The 22,879-nt window shown below is 35.1% G+C and overlaps 2 protein-coding genes and 1 long non-coding RNA gene across 15 annotated transcripts in view; 2 read left to right on the top strand and 1 right to left on the bottom strand.

Annotated features, from left to right (window-relative positions):
• htt (huntingtin) overlaps positions 1–9,539 on the top strand; it is an 80,467-nt gene extending 70,928 nt beyond the window's left edge. For 4 of the 8 annotated variants that reach the window (XM_073907825.1, XM_073907623.1, XM_005160016.6 and 1 more), the window contains 6 exons: positions 1,116–1,230; positions 3,237–3,450; positions 4,950–5,055; positions 5,138–5,300; positions 5,911–6,071; positions 7,910–9,539. In XM_073907825.1, coding sequence (XP_073763926.1) covers positions 1,116–1,230; positions 3,237–3,450; positions 4,950–5,055; positions 5,138–5,300; positions 5,911–6,071; positions 7,910–8,123 — 973 coding nt within the window. In that variant the 3' untranslated portion in view covers positions 8,124–9,539. 8 annotated transcript variants of the gene reach the window in all.
• On the bottom strand, positions 3,369–11,383 carry LOC141386134 (uncharacterized). Its single transcript, XR_012407385.1, has 3 exons — positions 8,224–11,383; positions 7,829–8,117; positions 3,369–3,456 (listed from the first exon to the last, which is right to left on the bottom strand). It is a non-coding gene; the product is annotated as an uncharacterized lncRNA (long non-coding RNA).
• Positions 11,384–12,887: 1,504 nt separating this feature from the next.
• rgs12b (regulator of G protein signaling 12b) overlaps positions 12,888–22,879 on the top strand; it is an 89,457-nt gene continuing 79,465 nt past the window's right edge. For 4 of the 6 annotated variants that reach the window (XR_012389181.1, XM_073920558.1, XM_005160017.5 and 1 more), the window contains exons 1-3: positions 12,888–12,984; positions 13,079–13,168; positions 15,619–17,723. Coding sequence is in view for 5 of the 6 variants with exons in the window: in XM_073920558.1 (XP_073776659.1) it covers positions 15,762–17,723 (1,962 nt within the window). In the remaining variant the exon portion in view is untranslated. 6 annotated transcript variants of the gene reach the window in all.

Raw genomic sequence — 22,879 nt, 5'->3', positions numbered from 1 at the left:
CGATATGGCTGCCGATATATTGTGCATCCCTAATTAGTTTCTTTTATTCTATTGAACACAAAAGAAAATATTCAGAAAATATATATATATATATATATATATATATATATATATATTTATATATATATACTAAAGGCTTAGCAGATATTTTGTGTATCATTATAGTCTTGAACAAATAAATGATCAGAGATTGCATTTATTTTAAAGTGTTGTTATTTGTGCAGTCACATTAAAAACAATCCAAAACAGACCCTGAAATCCATGTTTCTCCATAATCCATATATATTAATCCACAATCCATATATATTAAATGTTCAATAGAGATTTATAGCCAAAAAGAGAGAGAAAAATGTCCACTAGTATGCAGAAAGGTTAATGTCAGATTCAGAAAGCGCTTTATTGCCAGGTATGTTCACACATACAAGGAATTTGTTTTTGAGACAGAGCTTCTACAGTGCAACAGAATTACAGAGAAAGGACAAAAAGCAGATTATAAATATATCTTTAAAATAGAAGTAAGTAGTGAATGCAAATATACATAACTTCTCCATTTCTTTGGGCTCAGAAAATACTAGAAAAACCTAGAGACTTTAGCTGCTCTTAATTAGCCATTGTAGCAGACTTTCTCCTGATTCCAGTCAATGATGAAGGCTCATAGCTCACTCTTTGTGTGGACTGAATTCACTAACCTTTCTCTTAGCAGCCCTGAGCTTTAACCCCACCACCACACCACTCCCTACAGCAGCCAACGGCGACCACTCATTAGTCTCGCACAAACTCTTGGTGTTTGCCGTTTCATTTAAGAGAATATAGGATGAAAGGCTTCACACTGTTAGCACATCTCTTAAGAGGTTAAGCCCCATGCAGTCAAAGCTAATGCCAAAGTCTCTGTGGCATGCTGGTAGACTCAATAATATGTTCACACAGGGAATGACAACACACACGGCACGCTGCATGGTCATCAGCTCCTCATTAGCTGTAATGTATGGTGTCTTACTGAGATCTGAGATCCTTCATTAAAGACCAGCGCTAGAATTAGCATCAGATCGCCTCGCTGAAAATACGCAAGTGTGTTTAGGACTAATGCTGTTTATGTGTGTGTGTCTCTTTTTCAGCTGTGTAAATCTGCACAACCAGCAGCATGTGTTGGTGATGTGCGCCGTGGCTTTCTACATGATGGAGAACTACCCGCTGGATGTTGGCTCTGAGTTCAACGCCGGCATCATTCAGGTGGGAGGAGACCACATTATAATGTGTTAATATATAAAATTATAATCTGTTAATAGATCAGTTTGATTTTGTAATCCATATGAGCGGTTTCTGGATGACTATTGGGTTGACATGAGATGTTTGTTTGTTAATTTTTTTAAACCACAATTTTTATTACTTTAAACAGTCATACAAATTGAAAAAGGTTAAAATTGTAGGTTTACATAAAAATAATAATACAACAAGAATAACATATAAAACTTAAAATAACTTAATACACTTTGAGAGAAAGAAAAAATAAAATAATAATATTAAATATTACAGGAATAACATATGTCTAATCTATATACTTTCAATGTCCAGTTTGTTTGTTTATTTATTTTTGTTTAATCTATAAATTGATGAATCATGCATAAAATGTTTTCTAAAATGTGACGTCAAATCAACAACAAAAAAACTAATTTTCATAATGAAAAAAAATAAATAATACATATATATATATATATATATATATATATATATATATATATATATATATATATATATATATATATATATATATATATATATAAATAGATAGTTTGATATTATTGAAGCAAAGAAACAATCTTCTAAAAATAACTTTATTAAATATTTTATTCATATTTTCATTTACATATAGTCAATAAGTAAATGAATTACTGAAAACACTAAATGAAACAGAGATTATATCATAATTTAACTTATTTACACAAATCTTAGGTTAAGTGTTATTAGATAAGTGATATTGACTTGAGTTCTATAATATAATGTAATATTCTGTAATTAACAATATCTGAAAGCTTCAAGGGACAGATTTACATTTCAGAAAACAAATTACTTATATTTTTTTATTTTTTAGAAATGCTTTTTTTGTTAGCTTCTATCTCTCATGGGCTTTTAATAAATAAATACAAATTTGTAGTAATCCTCTTTATATTAAATTCTAATTTTAATGTCATTAATATATCCATAATGTAAAAAAACAGCAAAACATTTTTTAAATAATTGTGTATGCTCACCTTATTTAAAGCTGTAAGGAAAATGGTTTTATTGATTTATGATTACTATTATTACTATCTTTTTAAACCTGAAGGATGCTTGCAGTGACATTTTGTCACCCTTCATAAAAACCATGCATAATCTGTAGGACAGTTTTTTTTTTCATATTTATTTGTTAATTTTTACAGTAATTGGTTTGTAAACAAAGCAGCAACCTTATTCACAGAAGTTATAAAGTACCCACATTTATACAACTTAGCATAAAACAGATATTTATATGGGTTATAACCATTATAACTAGGGCCAGATGGAATCTGCGGACATTTTTTGCTATTTCTGCTGAGAATTTTGTAAATAACTGACTTTTAAAGCATCATAACTAAAAACTTCATATATGAAAAAAAAAATAATATGGTTTTAACTTTGAATAAAATTTTTACAATGCAAATGCAATTGGATCCACTTATTTGGTAAACAAAGCAAGTCTCCCATATAATATATCTACTAAAAGACAGAAAGTATTACTTTATAAACTGTATTGTAAATAAATCATATGGACATTTTCATATCAGTCAATAATATTACTGGATGAATATCAATTTACACAGGAAAATGAATAGACTCAATCATCTGTGGATTTCAAAGTGCTCAGATTCTGTATCCCTAGTTGTAACACTTGGCATGAGATTGCCAAAACTCTGGTCAAAGAAAAGACCTTCAAGAGAGGTAAAATATCTGTACACAACTGTCTGTGTACACATTTTCATCATATTAAGCATCCTGTCTAACAAATAAAAAAAAAAAACGTTATGCTTTCTTAACTCTGTTTGGACATGAGGTAAGAATGTAATACAGATTTTCAAAGCGATATGAATCCAAAGACACATTTCTAAGAATGAAGGACTTGAACATTAAACTAATGATTACAAATTTTTTCTCTTCTTTATCTTTGACACTCTGTCATTGACCCTTCTCTCTCTTCTATTTTACCTTCTCTGCATATCCAGCTGTGCTGCATGATTCTGTCCGCGAGCGAGGAGGCCACACCGTCCATCATCTACCACTGCGTCCTGCGAGGTCTGGAGCGGCTGCTTCTGTCTGAGCAGCTTTCACGCATGGATGCAGAGACACTGGTCAAGCTCAGCGTTGACCGCGTGAACATGCCCAGTCCACACCGCGCCATGGCTGCCCTGGGTCTCATGCTCACCTGCATGTACACAGGTGTGGCTGGAGAGGAAGGCAGGACACATTTCAGCTTCATCTTCAATACTGACCCACCCTACTAACAGTAGCAGCCATAAGAGCAGGCTCAATTTATAGATACTCACCTTACTAACAGAGCACATAGCAGCAGAATGAGTTCTTTAAAACAACGCTCCACTTTCAAAAAAATAAAAATAATAATAATAATTAGGTATTTTTACAGCTTCTCTAGAGTTAAACAGCTGAGTTTTGCCATTTTTCAATCCATTCAGCTGATGTCTGGTGAGAGCACTATTAGCTTAGCCATTTGACCATTAGTATCTGGCCTAAAAATATTTTAAGTTTGATAGTTTCTATTTAAGGATTTCCAGTTTAAAGCGTGACTTTTCTGTAGTTACGTTGTGTACTAAAACTGATAGAAAATAAAAAGTTGCACCTTTCTAGGCCGATATGACTAGGAACAATACTATCATTCCAGCATAATGTTCAAGAAACTATGCTGCTGTACACTGGCTGCAGCAGGCACGATAAAAATTACGCAGTGCCTGGAAAAAAAGACCCCAGCACTAAGCCGTACACCTGCACCTTCAAATCTGTGTATAGTTCCTAGCAATAGGAAAATAGCATCTTTTTAATTTTCTGTCAGTCTCAGTACACTATGTAACTGCAAAAGGTCAAGCTTTAAATAGGAAATCTTCTGAAACTCTTCGGCCATTTTTGAGCGAGATGCTAATGGGCACATCCGATTCAGTGATTTCTGCTAAGCTAAAAGTGCTCCTGTCAGACTCTGAAATCAACTGAATGGATTCACAAAATGGTAAAACTCAGCTACGGGATTTGTAAAAAAAAAAAAAAAAAAGCCTATTTTAAGAAAAACTGGAGTGTTCCTTTAAGAAAGTGCTTTATGTTTAAGGTTGTTTTAAGTGATTAGTTCACTTCCAGAAAAATGTGATAAATTTGCGCTCCTGCTAGTCATCCAAAATCATTTCTTTCTTTCTTCAGTTGCTAAACAAATAGATTTTCTTCCAGTGTTTTCTCTATACTGTGGAAATGTTCTGGTAGTAAATTATTTGAACTTTAAATGTAGCTTTGAAGTATTTTAAGTTATCCCAGCTAAGGAATAAGGTTCTTTTTTTGTTATAAAGTACATGGATTGTTATGCTTTTAAGAAAATGACGATCTATTCTAGTTCTGGGATTGTTCAGAGCCCTTTGTAGCTGCACTGAAACTGCAATTTGCAAATTGAAACCACCGAAAACCGCTAAAGTCGACTATATGGTGAATGATGCTCTATGTTTTCCTCAAAAACCATAAATCATTTTCAAGGACTAAATTGAATTCATTTTGGATGTCAAGTGGGTAGTAAATCATCAGGACATTTTCATTCTGGTAGTGAACTAATCACTTACGCATATTAATGTTCTTATTATTTTGTAAAAAAACTGAGATTTTTCTTATTTGGAATGTAAAGAAACCAAACTGTTCCTCTTAATGATGGCCCTCATTTTACACTACAGGAAAGGAGAAGGGAAGTCCTGGACGTCCTGCTGATGCAGACCCCACAGCTCCTGACAGCGAGTCAGTCATCGTCGCAATGGAGCGTGTATCTGTTCTGTTTGACAGGTATGTATGTTTAACCATATATTTTTGTTCCAGTGATTCATCACAATATATCTGCCTAATCTGTGGCAATTTCTTGCGCCAGGATTCGCAAAGGTTTTCCGAGTGAGGCACGTGTTGTGGCCAGGATCCTTCCTCAGTTCCTGGATGACTTTTTCCCACTGCAGGATGTTATGAACAAAGTCATTGGGGAGTTCCTGTCCAATCAGCAGCCTTACCCACAGTTCATGGCTACAGTGGTCTACAAGGCAAGTGCCATATTTTAGGCACTGATGTCTTTTGTAATGCTTTATGCACTCTGTGATCTTAAATGAATTTGTTTGTAAAGGTTTGGTCATATTAGCAAAATATCAGGGAAATCTATAAAAAGGTCAGTTCAGTTGTCTGTTATCATAGTGTAGTGATATATGAAGCACTGCTTACACAGATATTTTTACATTTATATGTGTGCATTTTCTATCCAAAACAACACTGTATACAAGTTACATATTTTTTTTGATTCTGATTTTTGATTTAGGCACAAATTACACATTTGATCAGTTCCCTGGGAATCAAACTGTGACTAGTTGAGCTACAAGAAGTCAGTGTAGCCAAAGTTAATGCTTAAACAATATAAATGTTTGGTGAATAAATAAATAATTATTGTATTCAGGCAGTTGTCACGGAAATATTCTTTAATTATAACTCGATAAAAAATTCAACTATAAATTGGAATAAATGTGACAATAAATATGACAAAAAAACTCCACTAGAATTACTAAAACTTTAAAAGTAAAATGAAAACAAAATAAAAATTCAACTATTAATAAAAGCTAAAATAGTCGCTGGATGATACTGAAATTGTACTTCTTACTACAGGTGTTTCAGACGCTTCATGCCACTGGTCAGTCCTCCATGGTCCGGGATTGGGTCCTGCTCTCACTGTCCAATTTCACACAGAGAACGCCTGTCGCCATGGCCATGTGGAGCCTGTCCTGTTTCTTTGTCAGTGCCTCGACCAGCCAGTGGATCTCTGCCCTGTATCCTTAAACAAATTATCTTTTGATTGCTGTAATTGATGCACCCCTTAGTGTGTAAATCTGTTTTGAAATTACATTACAACATTGTTTTTTAAACAAAGGTTTACTGAAGATATTGTCTTTATATGAATTCAGTTGTAAACTAAATTCTTGACCTATTACAGCTAATGCTGTAAAGCAGGGGTGTCAAACTCAGTTCCAAAAGGGCTGAAGCCCTGCACAGTTTAGTTCCAACCCTGCTCCAACACACTTACCTGTAGGTTTCAAACAAGCCTGAAGGACTCAATTAGTTTTATCAGGTGTGTTTAATTAGGGTTGGAACTAAACTGTGCAGAGCTGCAGCCCTTTAGGAACTGAGTTTGACACCTGTGCTGTAAAGTATAGATGAAGCTGCACTATTATTTTTTACATTAATATAATGATAAAGGGAATTAATAACAAAGGCCATATTAATCAATTATTTACTTTTATATTTGAATAAAATAAACACTCTGCAAACTGTTTTATGCTAACAGGTAAATTGCTCAAAAGGCAGTTTTTACATTTAAATCTAATTATAAAATAGAAGTTGTACTTTTTTTTTTACACATTATTCCATATGTCTTCAAAGTTATACATCTAATAACTATGGCATCAATAACAGTAATAAAGCCTTATTAACAAATAGGCTAATAGAGTTAAAAAAAATTTGAGAGATGTGCATTTTTTTACTCTATAATTAGTAGTGAGGAAGTAATGATTGACTTGCATTCTGCTGCCATTTGTAAATCGGGCATCAATATAGCGATCTGACATGCCACATCAAAGCATGTCAAAACAGTATTTATTGTTTGATTGTCCCTAATAAATTTGACAGAATTGAAAAGATTCTAAAGTAAAGCATCAAAATTAACAAAACAAGGCTTTTTGCACTTTTAGGACAGGAGGTGTGTCCTAGGGTGCTTTCACACCTAGACTTTAGTTTCAGAACCTGGTGCGTTTCCCCAGTTAGCATAATTCGTTTGGCATATTTGAACCCAGTAATAGCGCTCGGATCCTCGCCAAAACAATCGCCTGAATGGGGTGGTTTTGGCTCGATTGAAACGAACTCTGGAGAGGATCAATTGTAGTGAGAAAGCAATACGATCCAACGGACTAATAAACCAGGAAATATCTCAGTGTATTATGGTTATGTAATAAGCATATACGGCTATATGAAGAGAGCATTATGAGTAGGGCAGGATGTCATCATTTATACCAGTTTATGTGCGTTTCATGTCAATTATGAAAGTGAAAGCATGCTGAACTATTAATGAGAGCAGTTTATCCATTAGAAAAATTAACTCAACTGCAGTCTTGGTTTATCTGTTATTTCTCTCTAGAATATAAAGCCTGTAATGCATAATTTTAGCCAACGGCTATGTATTAGAAAATCTACATTTATATTTGGTGTATGTTTGTGGGTGTCACCGTTCCAAATTAAACCGCAGCTTTTTGCTTATAATGTCTTATTGTTTATTGTCACAGATTAAATAAGGACGCATGACAGCTAAGTGAGAGAGTTTACTTGCACGTGACTTGCTATTTTGGTCCTTTTAGAAACTTTGCAGAGTGAAAGCGAACCATACCATGAACAAAGTGCAACATTGTAACAATTTTATTCTCTGTTTCGGAACAAAACCGTCAATCTACAGGTGTGAAATAGCATTAAACATGCATATGATACCCAAAAAGCCTGCACCAAAAATGTATGAATTAATCTACTGTTACACCCCTACCTTGCACTGGTAACAGCACACTTCATGCTTTTCCATTTCCTCTTCCTCCACGTTTTCCTTAACTTGTTTCTTCCGCTGTAGCCTGCCTCATGTCATCAGCCGCATGGGGAAATCTGACACGGTGGACATTAGCCTCTTTTGCTTGGTCGCTATGGACTTCTACCGACATCAGATCGATGAGGAGTTAGACCGCAGGGCCTTCCAGTCTGTCTTTGAGATGGTGGCTTCCCCTGGTAGTCCGTATTACCAACTACTGTGCTGTTTGCAGAGCATTCACCAAGACACGTCTCTATAGAACAGACCAAAAAAAAAAAAAAAGATCAGTAGGATCACCATGGCAAATTAAGCATCAAAATGAAGGTAATATAACACCCAAGCAGAAGACATACACTCACCAGGATGCATGACAGACTTTGGATTGGATTTACAGAGTGGAATCGGTTGCTATGATACTCTCCGAGATTGCTCCAAATAGTTCATAGTTATTAGAGACAGTGGGACCAATCCAAGCAAAACTGCACTTTCACTAGTCTGTGGCCACAACGCACCAATGAACATCATTTATCTGTAATTAAAAATATAAGAAAAGCAGCACTACATTCAGAATATTCAACTGCTATCACAGTATGTGCACCTGGCCACTGAAGCGTTTTTCCTGAGCTGAGTTAAGTACAGGATAGGCATGCAATGAGTGTATGTTTTACGCTCATTGTTTTTCAAAACTTTCAACAGTCAGAGAAGCGATGGGCGTTTTTAGAACATCGCTCGTGTTTCTGCAGCACAAAAACGCTTCTGTGGACATGCGTCCCAAGTCATTCACACAGTCTATATGGATGTTTTAAGTGTATAAATTCTCTTCATGTGGTAGCAGAGAATGTTAAACTGTGGCTAAACTGCAGAGTCTCCATCTTTAGAAATGTAATGCAGTGAATTTTCAGCTGTAACCAATCTGATTAAAGAAGATATTGACATTTCTTAAAAACATCATACAGACGCTAGTTAAAAGTGTCCTGCGCTTTTGGACTTCCGCAGATACAGCATTAGATACTTTAGTCCTCAGAAATAGAGTAACTCCATGTTACTTGTCATCCGATTTCGCTAAGATCAGTACAACAGCCATTTCTGCCCTACTGTCTACACTTCCAGGACCCTCAGTTTGAAGTCATTCCTTTTGCATGGGCGACACATTGCTTTGCTCTGCGTTTGCTGACACTTGAAGTGAAAAAGGATTGTAAATTGAATTTGTAAATCCCCTCTAATGCAGAAAAGTATTGGTAAGATTAAATTTTTGTGTATTTAAATGTAAAATGCGTTTGACTTACTGTACTAAGCAGGGTGAATTACCTGAAACAAAGTTTATTTTTCCTCTTAAAATTAAGTTGTCTATATTTGTTGTTTTAATTTTTTTTTAAGATGGAGAATCAAAAACAGAATCTCTAAAGTCCTTTTGTATGGACTTTGAAATAGCCATAGCAGTTAGACGTTTTTAATCGATGGTTTCTCCAATCTTCATACTGTGCCCCTCGGAACACATCTTCAGTTCTTTGTTCGGTTTCTTTTAAAAGCTCAGGACGTGAGATATGACTATTGATCTAGTGTAATGACTGGAATTATGTATTTTAATCTATAGAGTGTTTACATCAATGTACAATTTGTGTAAAAGAAATAATATTTGTGATTAAACGAATAAACTGTGGTGCATGACAACATCTATCGGTGGACATGAGGTGGCATTGCAAGCGAAGCTGCGCAGTAACCCAACCTTTCTTTCACTTTTGATAAACATGGACTATAAAAACAATCACTTCTCTGTCTCGGGTAGCTCAAGAGCGTTCACTGTAAATATAATCCAAGCTGACAAGCTGAATATGTCATGTATGTAAACTTTAGCATGCTTTAGTCTGCTGTCAGTATTTTATGTGATGTCACGACAACATTTGAAACAGAGTGGCTTGTGATTGTTAGTCGACTCAGTCTACATGGACATCGTATAATTGTAACTACCAATAATGACAGATGAATTTGGCAAATTCACACAACTTACGGCATGCTTGCTAGTTCAATACCAGGATAAGATTAGCTTGTCATGTCCATTAGATATCTGTTTACTCTGATTCGTCTTAGTGAAGTGAAATATGTAAATAGTAATTGATACTTGATATTTTCACTGCTCAGCCTTTACTTCTCTGAAATTAATTTTAGATGATTATTGGTCACGCATAAAGATTATGCACTAGATTATAGAAGCATTCGAAACGATGATTTAACAGTGGCTTTAAAGAACTTTGTTGACGTCTCTTGTGGTCACATACAGTTGGAATGACTTTCACAGAGACCACCAATATATTTGGACCAAATGTGAAAGTACTGCAGAAAATTGTAATGTTAATAGTGTGCCTATTACTGACAGTGTCGTATATTCTTCTTGACATTGTTTGCTTATGAAGATTCATTTGAGAACACGAGTGGAGAATCTGACTGGTTTAATGCATCTCAGGTGGGCATCATCCACTATTTATCTGTTTCCCCTTTTACAAAAGATGTGATCCTGTTCTCGGACTAGTGTTTACTTCAACTTGTATTTTCTGAGAGCGCTGGATTGCAGGCGCATATCCCATAAGTATCACAGTATGATGCCATGATGGTCTAGCACCGGAGCCTTTTTTTAGTTTTGAAAAAGAATCTTTTTCCCATTGTTATTTATTTAGCGCACTTCTGCAAACTATGGCTGGTAAAAAAAACAAGAAATTGATGTATTTATTTTGATGGATTGTTTTAACGTCATAAATCATGAAGAAACTATAATATAGAAATTAATAAAATATGCAAAATATTCAATTTGATAACTGTATTATTTATTATTATTGTTTAACACATATTGCAGGGCTCTAGTGATCCACTTGACATTTTATTATATATTTACACAGTGCTCAGAATAACTGAGTACACTCCATTTTGAAAATGAATATTAATATAGACAATGTTTCTTGTTGGGTGACGCGGTGGCGCAGTAGGTAGTGCTGTCCAAAGACATGCGAGTCCAAAGTCCAAAGACATGCGGTACAGGTGAATTGGGTAAGCTAAATTGTCCGTAGTGAATGTGTGTGAATGGTTGTTTCCCAGTGATGGGTTGCGGCTGGAAGGGCATCTGCTGCGTAAAAATGTGCTAGATAAGTTGGTTGTTCATTTCTCTGTAGCGACCCCAGATTAATAAAGGGACTAAGCCGAAAATAAAATGATTTAATGAATGTATCTTGTTTCATTTAAACAAAACAGATTTATTAAACAGATATATTTATTAAAATAATATTTTGGTCACCAAACATATTTAGAAGTTGAGAGATAGTACAATTAAATTCAAGCTAAATATTGCAAAAATAAATTACAGCCTACAAAATTTTTCCTTTTTTTTCTTGATTTTTCCTCTTTATTAAACTTGTGTTTAATATTTTTGTAGAAGATATAAATTTGGGTGTACTAGTTTTTTTTTGTTATCGTAGGTTATTTTCTTAAATAAGCTCCAGATTTGGCTTCAGTACTGATTAATGTATATGCACAAATACAATATTGTATAGTTTCCTATTAAAATATGAATTTAAAAGATAGATTTGTAAGGGGTGTACTAATGTATGCTGAGCACTGTATGTATATAGAATATAGAATAGCCAATTTAAAAAAGAAAAAAAAAAGAAAAGGAGAGGAGAGGCATTGTTTTTTGTTTTGATGTTTTATCATGTATTCAAATCCAAATCGATTGTCATGTCAGAACTTAAATATTATAGCTAATAATTTGGTCTTCAAATGATTCGATGAATGTTGTAGAGCCCTGCAATATTGTGATTTTTCCTTTTTTTTATACATGTATATATTTACATGTATAAATATATGTGTCCTTTTTGTCTGTTCTTTTTTAGATTGGATTTTATTTAGGAGTTTAAAAATGCTTCCTTTGGGCAAATTGAATGAATGAATTGTGTGTCTGTGTTTGTTAGTGATGAAACAATTAATTGCCCATTTTTGTTTGTACAAGCATTAGTATTGTATATGTATAGAATTTTTGTAAGTATAGAATAATTACATTTATGTGGACTCAGCAGACACAGTGTCTGACCAGTAATATAAGCTTAATAGGACTTTAATAATCAATTCCATTTTAAGACTATATATATATATATATATATATATATATATATATATATATATATATATATATATATATATATATATATATATATATATTAATAATAATAATATGGTTTCTCCAATCTTCATTCATTCATTAATTTTCTTGTCAACTTACTCCCTTTATTAATCCGGGGTTGCCACAGCGGAATGAACCGCCAATTTATCCAGCACGTTTTTACTCCGCGGATGCCCTTCCAGCCGCAACCCATCTCTGGGAAACACTCAGACACACATTCACACACACACACTCATACACTACGGACAATTTAGCCTATACAGTTCACCTGTACCGCATGTCTTTGGACTGTGGGAGAAACGGGAGCATGCGGAGGAAATCCACGCGAACGCAGGGAGAACATGCAAACTCCACACAGAAACGCCAACTGAGCCGAGGTTCTAACCAGTGACCTTGCTGTGAGGCGACAGCTCCAATTTTCATACTGTGTAATAAATAAATATCAGATCCAGGAATGCCACATTCCTGATTAGATTTATAGTAATCTATATAATGTAAATATTAAAAATCCATTAAAAAAGCTATTTAGCAAATAAAAGAGAATCAATAATATTATTTATTACAAATATATTGAAACATTAATATTTCTTAATTACAAAAACGTCTTTGCTTTCTTAAAATATTATTTTACACTTCAAAGTAATAGGACATTTTAAATTACTTAAAACGGTGTATCTAGTGTGAACTTGGCTGGTACTTTTACTTCATCATTCTATTTTTATATAAAATTTTGGGGATTAACTAAATTATATATCAAAATCCATTGTCGTGTTAAGAAAAGTCATATACTGGTGCTGTCCTTTAAGAAGAAAAACCTCCCTGAGATGTAGATTCCTCCTCCTCCTGCTGCTGCTGTCCACACACCAGCTGCCCTCTCCTTTTGTTTACTCCTTATGCAGCACTAAGGTTACCATGTCATTAAACTTCACATCACGTTTGGACACATCCGTCACAAGTAAGAGCACCAAACTACTTAACGCATAACAATCTATAACTATCTAAGATTTTCTCTATTGTAATGCTCGAAATGTCTTATTTCTTCCTCACAGGAAAGTTTTTGGGAAGTGGCGGCTAATGTTAGCAATGTAGCCATGGGAATTTCTTGTGCCTTTGCGGGTATTAGAACTTTCGGCCTATAGGTAAATGATTTTGTTATTTGATATTATGTTTATCTATATGAAGTTGTCGTTTTATATCTTATAATTAAGTGTTGTGTGAATATATGTTACTTCAGTCAGTATCTACAGACTGATGCCGATAATTTAATACCGTTAGTTACTCACTGGCCAGCTGTTCTTCGCGAAAACCAATACCGAAGCAGCTCGACACACATCCGTTATAAAATATTAAATTCACGAGTACGGTGAAGACTGCGAAGATATTTACGTTATCTTACTTTACTTTTAGTTTTTTTTTCGCTCTTGATGTTTTTGACACCTGTAGCATAACTTTTTGTGGTTAGTTGTCGTGTCTTGGTCAAACTGGGTTTTTGGGTCGATGTGAAGATGACTGACAGCTGTGGTAACCAATGAACGAGGGGAAATGGCTATTGACAGTTCAATTGTCATGGTTACACACGTTGACGCGTGGGCATTCCAACAATAGGGAAAAAGAAGGCGGGAGGGGTAGCAAGAGCGGATGAGTCTTCTCGTCTTCTTGGCATCTGTATGAGAAGAATAAGGACAAATAATCGATGACAAGCACTGATAAATATGTGAGTTTATATATTCTGTCCGTTTCTATAAAATGCTTACTCCACCCAACTTATCTCACTCTTCAGTAACTTTTAAAATCGCGCGGCACGTTAATGGTCCACAAAAGCGCGTGTTGTTTAATCTGCTCAGGTGCCAAAATGTTGTAATGTTATCACACATTGTAATTAACCCAAGTTATGGTAGTCAGTGACAAAAGAGGATATTCAGGTGTCAAAAACATATTGGGAAACATAACGTCTCAATATGTGTGTAACAAAATTATTAACCAGACCACAGCTGGCCTAAACTAACTGTATTTTCTGGATACCAAAATAATTTTTGTTTCTTTTATAGTTAACTCGACAGTATATATGTGAGCTCTTTAGCAACAGTAATATGTCTAATACTGAAATCTAATTGTTGTCATTCATGATTTTTGGAAATTAATGTTTTTGTGTGAAAATAGTAGTTATGGCCATTTATTAAAAGATGGAAATTCATTTTACAGTTATTTCAGTTTGCTACATGCTTCTAAACATTTTTATATACATTTTACTAAAACTGGTCTAATAAACTTGATAAGCTCTTTATTTCATGAATTATTTGGAAATCTAATCACTGTTGTCACATTGATTTCATATATTATTTGCATGAAACTATATTTAAAGTAATAAAATAAGGTGTAATAAACTACTAAATAGGGCTGGGTGATATTGCAAAAAAATATCACTATCTCATGTTTATCATTCGCTGTCGATAATTTGAATATTTTTTTGCCAATTCGTTTAGGAACTGTTAGGATTTTTCTATTTATAAACTTTATTTTAATTTACCCACATTACTGAGTCAAATAGTTTTAATAGTCAAAAGCAAAAATATTTAAACTAAATATCTGATCTCTTTATAACAAAATAAACTTTTATATATTATTCAAATACATATTGCAACATAACAAATTGTGAAGTTAAATGACTACATTACCCCATGCCAAAAATTCTTTCAGTTGGGGTGCTAATGGCTGGGGTCCACAAAAAAAGAAACCAAAAAGTCACTCTGACGACATCCTTACATCCTTTTTTATTTACAATCCCCACACTGCTGCTAGCCACGGCACTCATTTTCACATGTGTTGGTATTCTGACCTGAAGTGGCAAGCACGAGCATGTGGTTTCCTTGACCATTACAATGGGCTCCTCTGGCGTCTCTCTTAACCAAGCGACCATCAATCGTTTTCTCAGAGGATGACAGGTTTATGGAGAAAAGTAAAAAGCACTGCAGTGTTTGGATGTGCTGTGTTTTTCTTAGGTAATTAGTCTAACATTTACCATTACTGCTAAAGTGTGTATATTCCATACAAACTGTGAAGCAGATTGGTAGATTTGGTTAGTTGTACTTGCATAAATCACGGTCCACTTGACGCATTCGAAAAAGTTCCGATGTTTTCAACTAGGGGCTTGGAAAATGCATACTTGCACAACATGTGCATTCTGTAGTTGTTTGTGCATTTCGAGTCATGCAAGTTGCACGCCTCCATTGGAAATGACATTACAAACTTAAACCTTAAGCCACATTTAAATAAAACTATGGTGCTTCATAACAAAACTACATATCAAATATTTTTTTTATCAATATTGACAGTAGTGTTCGGTCAATAAATACCGATATCGTTTTTATCGCCCAGTCCTAATACTAAAATTATTAAATCATAGAATTTTGGTTGTCCTTAAATTTGTAGTTATTTGCCTGTGGATTAGTTAATCAAAACTATTCTCCTTTTTTCTTGTAAACGTGTACTGAAAGTGTTACATCATAAATTTTTCTTTGTGTTTAAATTTGTCGCTAATATGTCTGTGCATTAGTTAATCCAAAACCTTTCTTCCTTTTTTCTTGTAAAGGTGTACTGTGAATATTCAAGCATTCACCATGTTAGTTCCTTAGGCTGGAGCTCTGGAACTGAAAGGATGATATCATTAAGCTCTCCATCTCTGTATTTGTGAAGCCTGTTTCAAAAAAGAGCTAAACAGAGAGCCAAAGAAGGATGTTCAGGCAATCAGAACAAGGCAGGAGGCGTGTAAATGCCCAGCCATCTGCTCGCATTAGAGGAGTGGAGGTTGCAAGGGGGAGAACAGGCTATGGCTTCACACTCTCTGGTCAGTCTCCATGTGTTCTGAATTGCATCCTTAAGGGTAGTCCAGCTGATTATGTGGGCCTTCGCTCTGGAGATCAGATCCTGAGTGTGAATGACATTAATGTGTCCAAAGCTTCTCATGAGGATGTTGTTAAGCTGATTGGCCGCTGCACAGGTGTCCTACACTTAGTCATTGCCGAAGGCAGTCATAAAAACGGCCACGTTGATTCGTGTTCAAGTGATGAAGAACTGGAGTTCCATGACCACAAGAGCCACTGGCTGAGGCCAAAGATGGACTCAAAGACACTAGGCATAAACCGTGCAGAACGTGTTGTAGCAGAGATGCAGTCTGGTGGGATCTTCAACATGATCTTTGAAAATTCGAGCCACTCATCCAGCAGCTCAGAAAGAGCAGTTGCTTGTGCCTCTGCTTCCAAACCAAGGGCTGTCTCAGAGCCAGAATTCCCTTATGTGAGCGTCAACACCCAAAAAAGTGATCCCAACTTGCTCACTGAGGAAGAGATGGCCAAAGTGCTCAATGACGACTCTGTGTTTGTTGATATGTTTGAACCGCAAGATGAATTTGCCCTGTTGCAAACTGCAGACTCTGCAGGAATACTCAATGTTGGGATGATTGTGGGTTACTTGGGATCTATTGAATTAGCTTCAACAAGTGCCAATTTAGAAAGTGACAGCCTGCAGGCAATACGTGGCTGTATGCGACGTCTACGTGCCGAACAAAAAGTGCACTCGTTGGTTTTGCTTAAAGTCATGCATGATTGTGTGCAACTATGCAATGACCGAGGTGCTGTTCTAGCAACTTACCCTGCAGAGAAGTTAGCCTTCAGTGCTGTGTGTCCAGACGACCGCCGCTTTTTTGGCCTTGTCACCATGCAAGCAACAAATGACCACCGCATGTATAGGCATGGTGAGGAGGAGCAAGGCTTACGGACATCTTGTCATGTCTTCATTGTAGACCCGGAACTCTGTCATCATAAAATCCACCAGGGTATTGCCCGACGCTTTGGCTTTGACTGCACTCCAGACCCAGATACTGGTGGCTGCTTGGAGTTCCCACCGACTTCTCAGCCACTTCTACAGTTTGTGTCTGTTCTGTATCGTGACATGGGAGAATCCATAGAGGGTATGCGAGCTCGAGCTTTCCTTGATGGTGACTTAGATGCTCAGCAGAACAACAGCACAAGCAGCAACAGTGACAGCGGCATTGGGAACTTCTTGCCAGAGGAAAAGAACAACCGAGTCCTCTTGGTGGACTTGGGTGCAAATCCTAGTCGACATGTTCCTACAGGACCTTGGGAAAACCCTATGGGATCTTTTTGCCAGGGTGCCATAGGAGGTCTTCCGCCACCACCTCCTCCGCCACCGATCTCACATCGTAACGGATTTCGGCATGAGCAGTTTGTGGATCACCCTCAGCCCCATCCACATTCCCATGGAGACCCACCTCTGCTTTCTGGCAGGCATCTAAACTCCTCCTCACGGCTGGATGTGTCAGGCCTTCCTTCGCGCTCACACTATTCTGCTCATGGCAAGAAAGCGGCAGGGGCATCAGGCCAGCGCTGGCTGCCAGTTCACGTCCTGAGGGATTGGCGTCAGGGACACAGCAGTGATCAGGAGTCTTATGCAGAGTCCACAGACGGATGGTCCAGTGCTAACTGTAGCACCCTGCCACCACCGATGAGCAAGATTCCAGCTGACCGGTACCGTGCTGCAGGCGAAATCGCCTCACAGCCTCACCGGCTTCATGCACAGAAGGATGAGTGGGCTAAGAAGCTGTTTGGGGAGAAGAACCTACGAGAGCATTCACAACAATCGAACAATGTCAGAAGAGCTAAAGATTCAGAAAAAAAGGTAAGATAATCAATCAAGTCACCATTGCAAGATTTGAGAACAATTTGTTTGAGATTACAATCTGTTAGCCTTCTTCATTCTTAACTGCAAATTAAAATGCATTTGTTTTTACAACACTGAACCTTAGGGATTAGGTAGAATGAGTGGGTACTGATTTTAAATGTGATCCCATTGCAGAAAACTTGTTAATCAGCTAGCGAGTGTGTTGTTCAAATCTTTGTTGTTTGCGTAAAATGTCCTTGCAAGCATAACCCAGCAAATAGTTTTGTGTTTTATAGATGTCTAATAGACGTCAAAACGTAGCCAGCTTGGCTAAAACAAGGCTAAACATGGGCTGTCAGTGAAAATCTAATTGATATCTAAGAATAACCCAAAATTAGACTAGTTGTCAAGTAGACTTTATATGTGTAGTTATTAATTTGTGTTTATTGAATGACTAGTCTTGATTTCGCCTATTCTTAAACATCTATTAGACCTCTTTTAAAAACAATAAATGCTTGCTGGGAAACAAATGTGCCTGGAATATAGACCACGTTGTCGTCTTTTTCTTATTAACAGGCATAACCTGATCCTTTACCCTGCTGTTTTTAAACGCACCAAATGTACCTTTCCACCAGACTTTCTCTAAAAAAAAAACAAATTGCAAAGTTTCACTCCAACTTTGCTCTTGTATTTTATTCTGTTATAGTTTAATCTGCAATAGTTTTGCACCATCAATGCACAAACACCTCTCTGTCAAAAAGAATTCTGTCAGGTAGGTGACATACGTACCTAGGCTGAAAATACCTCATTCCCATTTGCAGCTTTCACTGCTTCTTCATGCTTGGAGGGAACGTGCTAAAACTGACCCTGAGATGAGAAGATTGAGGTACAAAGCTGAGTTGGTATCATTCTCCCAGTGGAAAATTTTCAGTTCAAATGACTGAGAGTGCTTGCTCTGCTCCCTCATATTCACTCTGTTTATTCAAGTATTGAATTTGGCCAGTAGATGTCAAACCACTAAAACTAATTTAAGCCGGATACGTTCAGAAATAGTTCAACAAATATAGGAAAGCTTGTCATCATCAATTTATGCTGTCCCAAACCAGATTAAATGGAAAATTGAAATGCCCCCTTCTAAGACAATGAAAAGAAAGAAGTACCAAGGCCTGTTAACCTACAAAAAGTATTCATTAGCCAAATCTCTGTTCTAAACATAATATTAATTTTGAAATGACCTAAGTGTGAAATTTATTCACATAGAAGACTATTGTATGGACTTTATTCAATCAAAATGAAAAACAAGTGTTAATATCTATTTATTTCTGCCAGGCTGCATGTACAATTGACCACATGTCTGCCTATTTAGATTAGAAACTCCTTCGCGTTTGTAGGAAATGAGTTAAGCCAGAACCACTCCACAGGAGCCAAAAATGTCCACAGGCCCAAAGCAGCAAAACAGACAACACTGATTGGATTTCCCAGAATAGTAATATAGCTGTTATATGCATCATCTGTGCTTTGACAATGGCTTCAAGGTCTGCTAAATACAGTAAGACATCAGTGGTCTGGCTTCATTTCTTCAGGGATTGGTCATTCAGTTCATTTCATTCAAGCACCAGATAATGTTGACAGCAGCATCTATTTTTATGTTTAAAATATTTTTTTATAAAGGGGAAGTGATGGTATTTGTCGCTGTAGTATTCAATCACATTTTTATCTATCTTAATATTTAAAATGAGATAATTCCATGTATGCTCTTGGTTAATTAGGTAGTAAAAAACAGCACTCATAATCACTCTAAACGTTGTTTAATTAGGGTTGAAATGTAGTCGCAAAGGTGATCCAGTATCTCTTGGCCTGCATATTAATCTGGGAGCATTCTAGGTGAGCGCTGTTGACATGGCAACCCTGCCACGTGAGTCTCACACAGGTGGCAGCGGCCATGACCGATGAAGAGGTGTGAGGTATCATGGCTGCACGAGTTTTAATAGTGTACAGTCAATCCTAACAAGGCTGATAAATTAGCTTCATTAACGATGGCATGTTGTATTTAAAACAAAGGACTACGTTTGTTATTAAATATATAAATAAAATACCAATTGATGAGCAGAAGTCGACTGAATTTTTTCAGCCTGAAAAAAATAATTTAGTAGTTTAAACTCTTGTCTGCTTGGCATCCGCATCGGGTCATATAGGTCAGTCTCGTGCTCACCAACAGGCGGCGCTGTTCCGCTGTGTTTGTGTCAAATACAGGTTGAATACCCTGTTGCAGTGTGAGGATTTATTTCCTTCGTCCATTTGGATAGGACATTTTCATTTATGAATAAATACATGTTAATGGTTTAAAGTTGGCATGCATGTTAAAAGTTGGCAAATGTGAACGCTTTATTTATTATTTTATGTTAAATTTTTTTATTTTATAATTTGCATTACACAAACATGATTTGGTTTCAATTAATAATATATATATATATATTAAAGTTGTCCATTTTTATCTATAATTTTTTTTATTGTTTATAGTTAAAATGATGAACTAGTCTGCTAACAAATGTGTTTTTATTACATACATGGAAAGCATATTAAATGCAGGTCAAATATCTCTTGCGAACATTTGTGAAGATACAAATCAAAATATAGGTTTCACTGTCATTCAGTGTAACAGAAATAGTTGAGTATTCTTACCTGTACTGACTGAATTATATAAAACAAAATGCGATCATACTAAATTTTTTCGTAATTTTATTTATTAAAGACTTCTTGCTGACAAATGGGCAAAACTTAATGGTTTAAATGAAAGTGAAGCATAAACATTTGCAATTAGTATTTTGTGGTTAGACTTTAATTTTGAAATTGTCTTTGATATGTCATTAAAATGATACCTGTTCTGAATATGGCCTAAAATATATGTTTTTTGTTATATAAACCACTAAATGACTTATTAATGGCATACAGTGTATATTTGAGTATATTTAAACATATTTGAGTACACCCCTCACAAATCCTTTTTGAATTCATATTTTTTAAAAGAAAGCTATGCAGTATTGTTTTTGTCCATATACATTAGATTAGTCAGTACAGAAGCCAAATCTGGAGCTTATCTAAGAAGATAATTTATGATAGCAGTCCAAAAACTAGAACACCAAAATTGATATGTTATAGAAAAATGTTAAATACATAAAAAAGGAAAAAGCAAAAAAGAAAAAAAAAAGAAAAATTTAGTTTAAATTTTGTATGTTGTAAAATTATTTTAGCGATATTTAGCTTGAATTTAATAGTATTTTCTTTCAGTTTCTAAATATGTTTGGTGACTGAAATATCATTTTAATAAGTGTATCTGTTTAATAAATCTGTTTTGTTTAAATGCATCAAAATACATTGCCTATTTTAATATTCATTTTCAAAATGAGGAGTACTCAATTATGCTGAGTAGTATGTGCGGGGTTTTTCCTTGCCCCAATTAAAGTGAAGGTGGTGTCCTGAGCATGACATTTTTGCTACTTAAAAAACACATTTTGCCTTTTTCTTATCGTGTAAAACTTTATCTTATTTAAAAAGGCTAACATTAATTATAATTAAATACATGACCAGTGCTTGAGCATCCCTTGGGGTCTGTCTGTGTGTAAATAGTTGAAGTCAAAATTATTAGCTCACCTGAGAAATTGTAATTCTTTTTTTTTTTTTTTTTTGCTTAACATAGAGAATTTTTTTTTCTCAACATAACTTTTAAACAATAGTTTACTTAACATTTTCTAATAACTAATTTATTTTGTGAAATTGCATAATATTTTTCTAGTTATTTTGTGAGATACTATTTAGCTTAATATGCTTTATTTAACTATTATAACTTTAAGACTAACTATGCAAATTAAGATATTTAATGTAGTGGTCAAAAATATACAGTTTTCAGAAAAAAGTCAGAAGTCAAAATTATTAGCCCTCCTTTGTATTGTTTTTCTTTTTTAAATATTTACCAAATTATGTTTAACAGACCAAGAAAATGTTCACAGTATGTCTGATAATATTTTTTCTTCTAGATAAAGTCTTATCTGTTTATTTCGCCTTGGATAAAAGCAGGTTTTAATTTTTTAAAAACATTTTAAGGTCAAAATTATAAGCCCCTTTAGGCTATATATTTTTTTTTTTCGATAGTCTACAGAACAAACTATTGTTATAAAATAACCTGCCTAATTACTCTGTCCTGTCTAATTAACTTAATTAACCCAGTTAAGCCTTTAAATGTCACTTTAAGCTGTATATAAGTGTCTTGAAAAATATCCTGTCAAATATTATTTACTGTCATCATGGCAAAGATCCAATAAAGCAGTTATTAGAAATGAGTTATTAAAACTAATATGTTTAGAAATGTGTTGAAGAAATCGTCTTGCCGTTAAACAGAAATTGGGGAAGAAAATAAACAGGGGGGGCTAATAATTCTGACTCTAAAATAGTTTTAAAAACTGCTTAAAAATGTTTTCCAGAAGAAAAAATATTATAGGAAACACTGTGAAAACTTCCTTGTTTTTTTAATTATCACTTAGGTAATATTTGAAAAAGTATATTTTATTTTAGTGTACTATAATATATTTTATTTTATTTGATCAATATATAAATATCAACATGAAATATGCTAATATGAATTCATTGGCAGAAAATTGCCAGTACCATTTCTGATTTTCTACATATTGTTTTCTCACAGCTTATGTAAGAAATGTTCTGCATTTCAACTGAGAGTTACGCATGGACAATTCCTCAGAAGTCATGTCTCGACTTGAGGAGAGCAGTACAGAGAAATCATGATGTCAAAAGCCAAACTTTCATCTGAATCCAAAAGTACACTTAACCACCCTTGTGCAGCATTGTTTTGTCGTAAAGATGTGATATGTTTACGGTTTTGATTATGCGAGCACGTCTATGCTGTGACTGGGTTGTAATCTTACTGGGAGATCTGAATTCGACCATGTAGTTTTACAGAGGGAGAGAGAGATGGTTTTGCAATGAGAACGAAACAGATAAACAGATAGATGATGTTTTTACAGTGACATTTCTTGGTATGGTTTGTCATCCGCTCTTCACGGATGAAGTAAACAGGAAAGAAAGCTTCTCAGAGCTCCTCCCTGATAAGTCTAAGAGGTCTGTATAGCGCACAGTACATCCCTGCAGGAATCCATGATGTT

Source organism: Danio rerio, chromosome 1, assembly GCF_049306965.1.
Source record: "Danio rerio strain Tuebingen ecotype United States chromosome 1, GRCz12tu, whole genome shotgun sequence".
NCBI classification, from domain to species: Eukaryota; Metazoa; Chordata; class Actinopteri; order Cypriniformes; family Danionidae; genus Danio; species Danio rerio.
The sequence above is the reverse complement of the archived record's forward strand: the minus strand, read 5'-3'. Positions and strand labels throughout refer to the sequence as shown.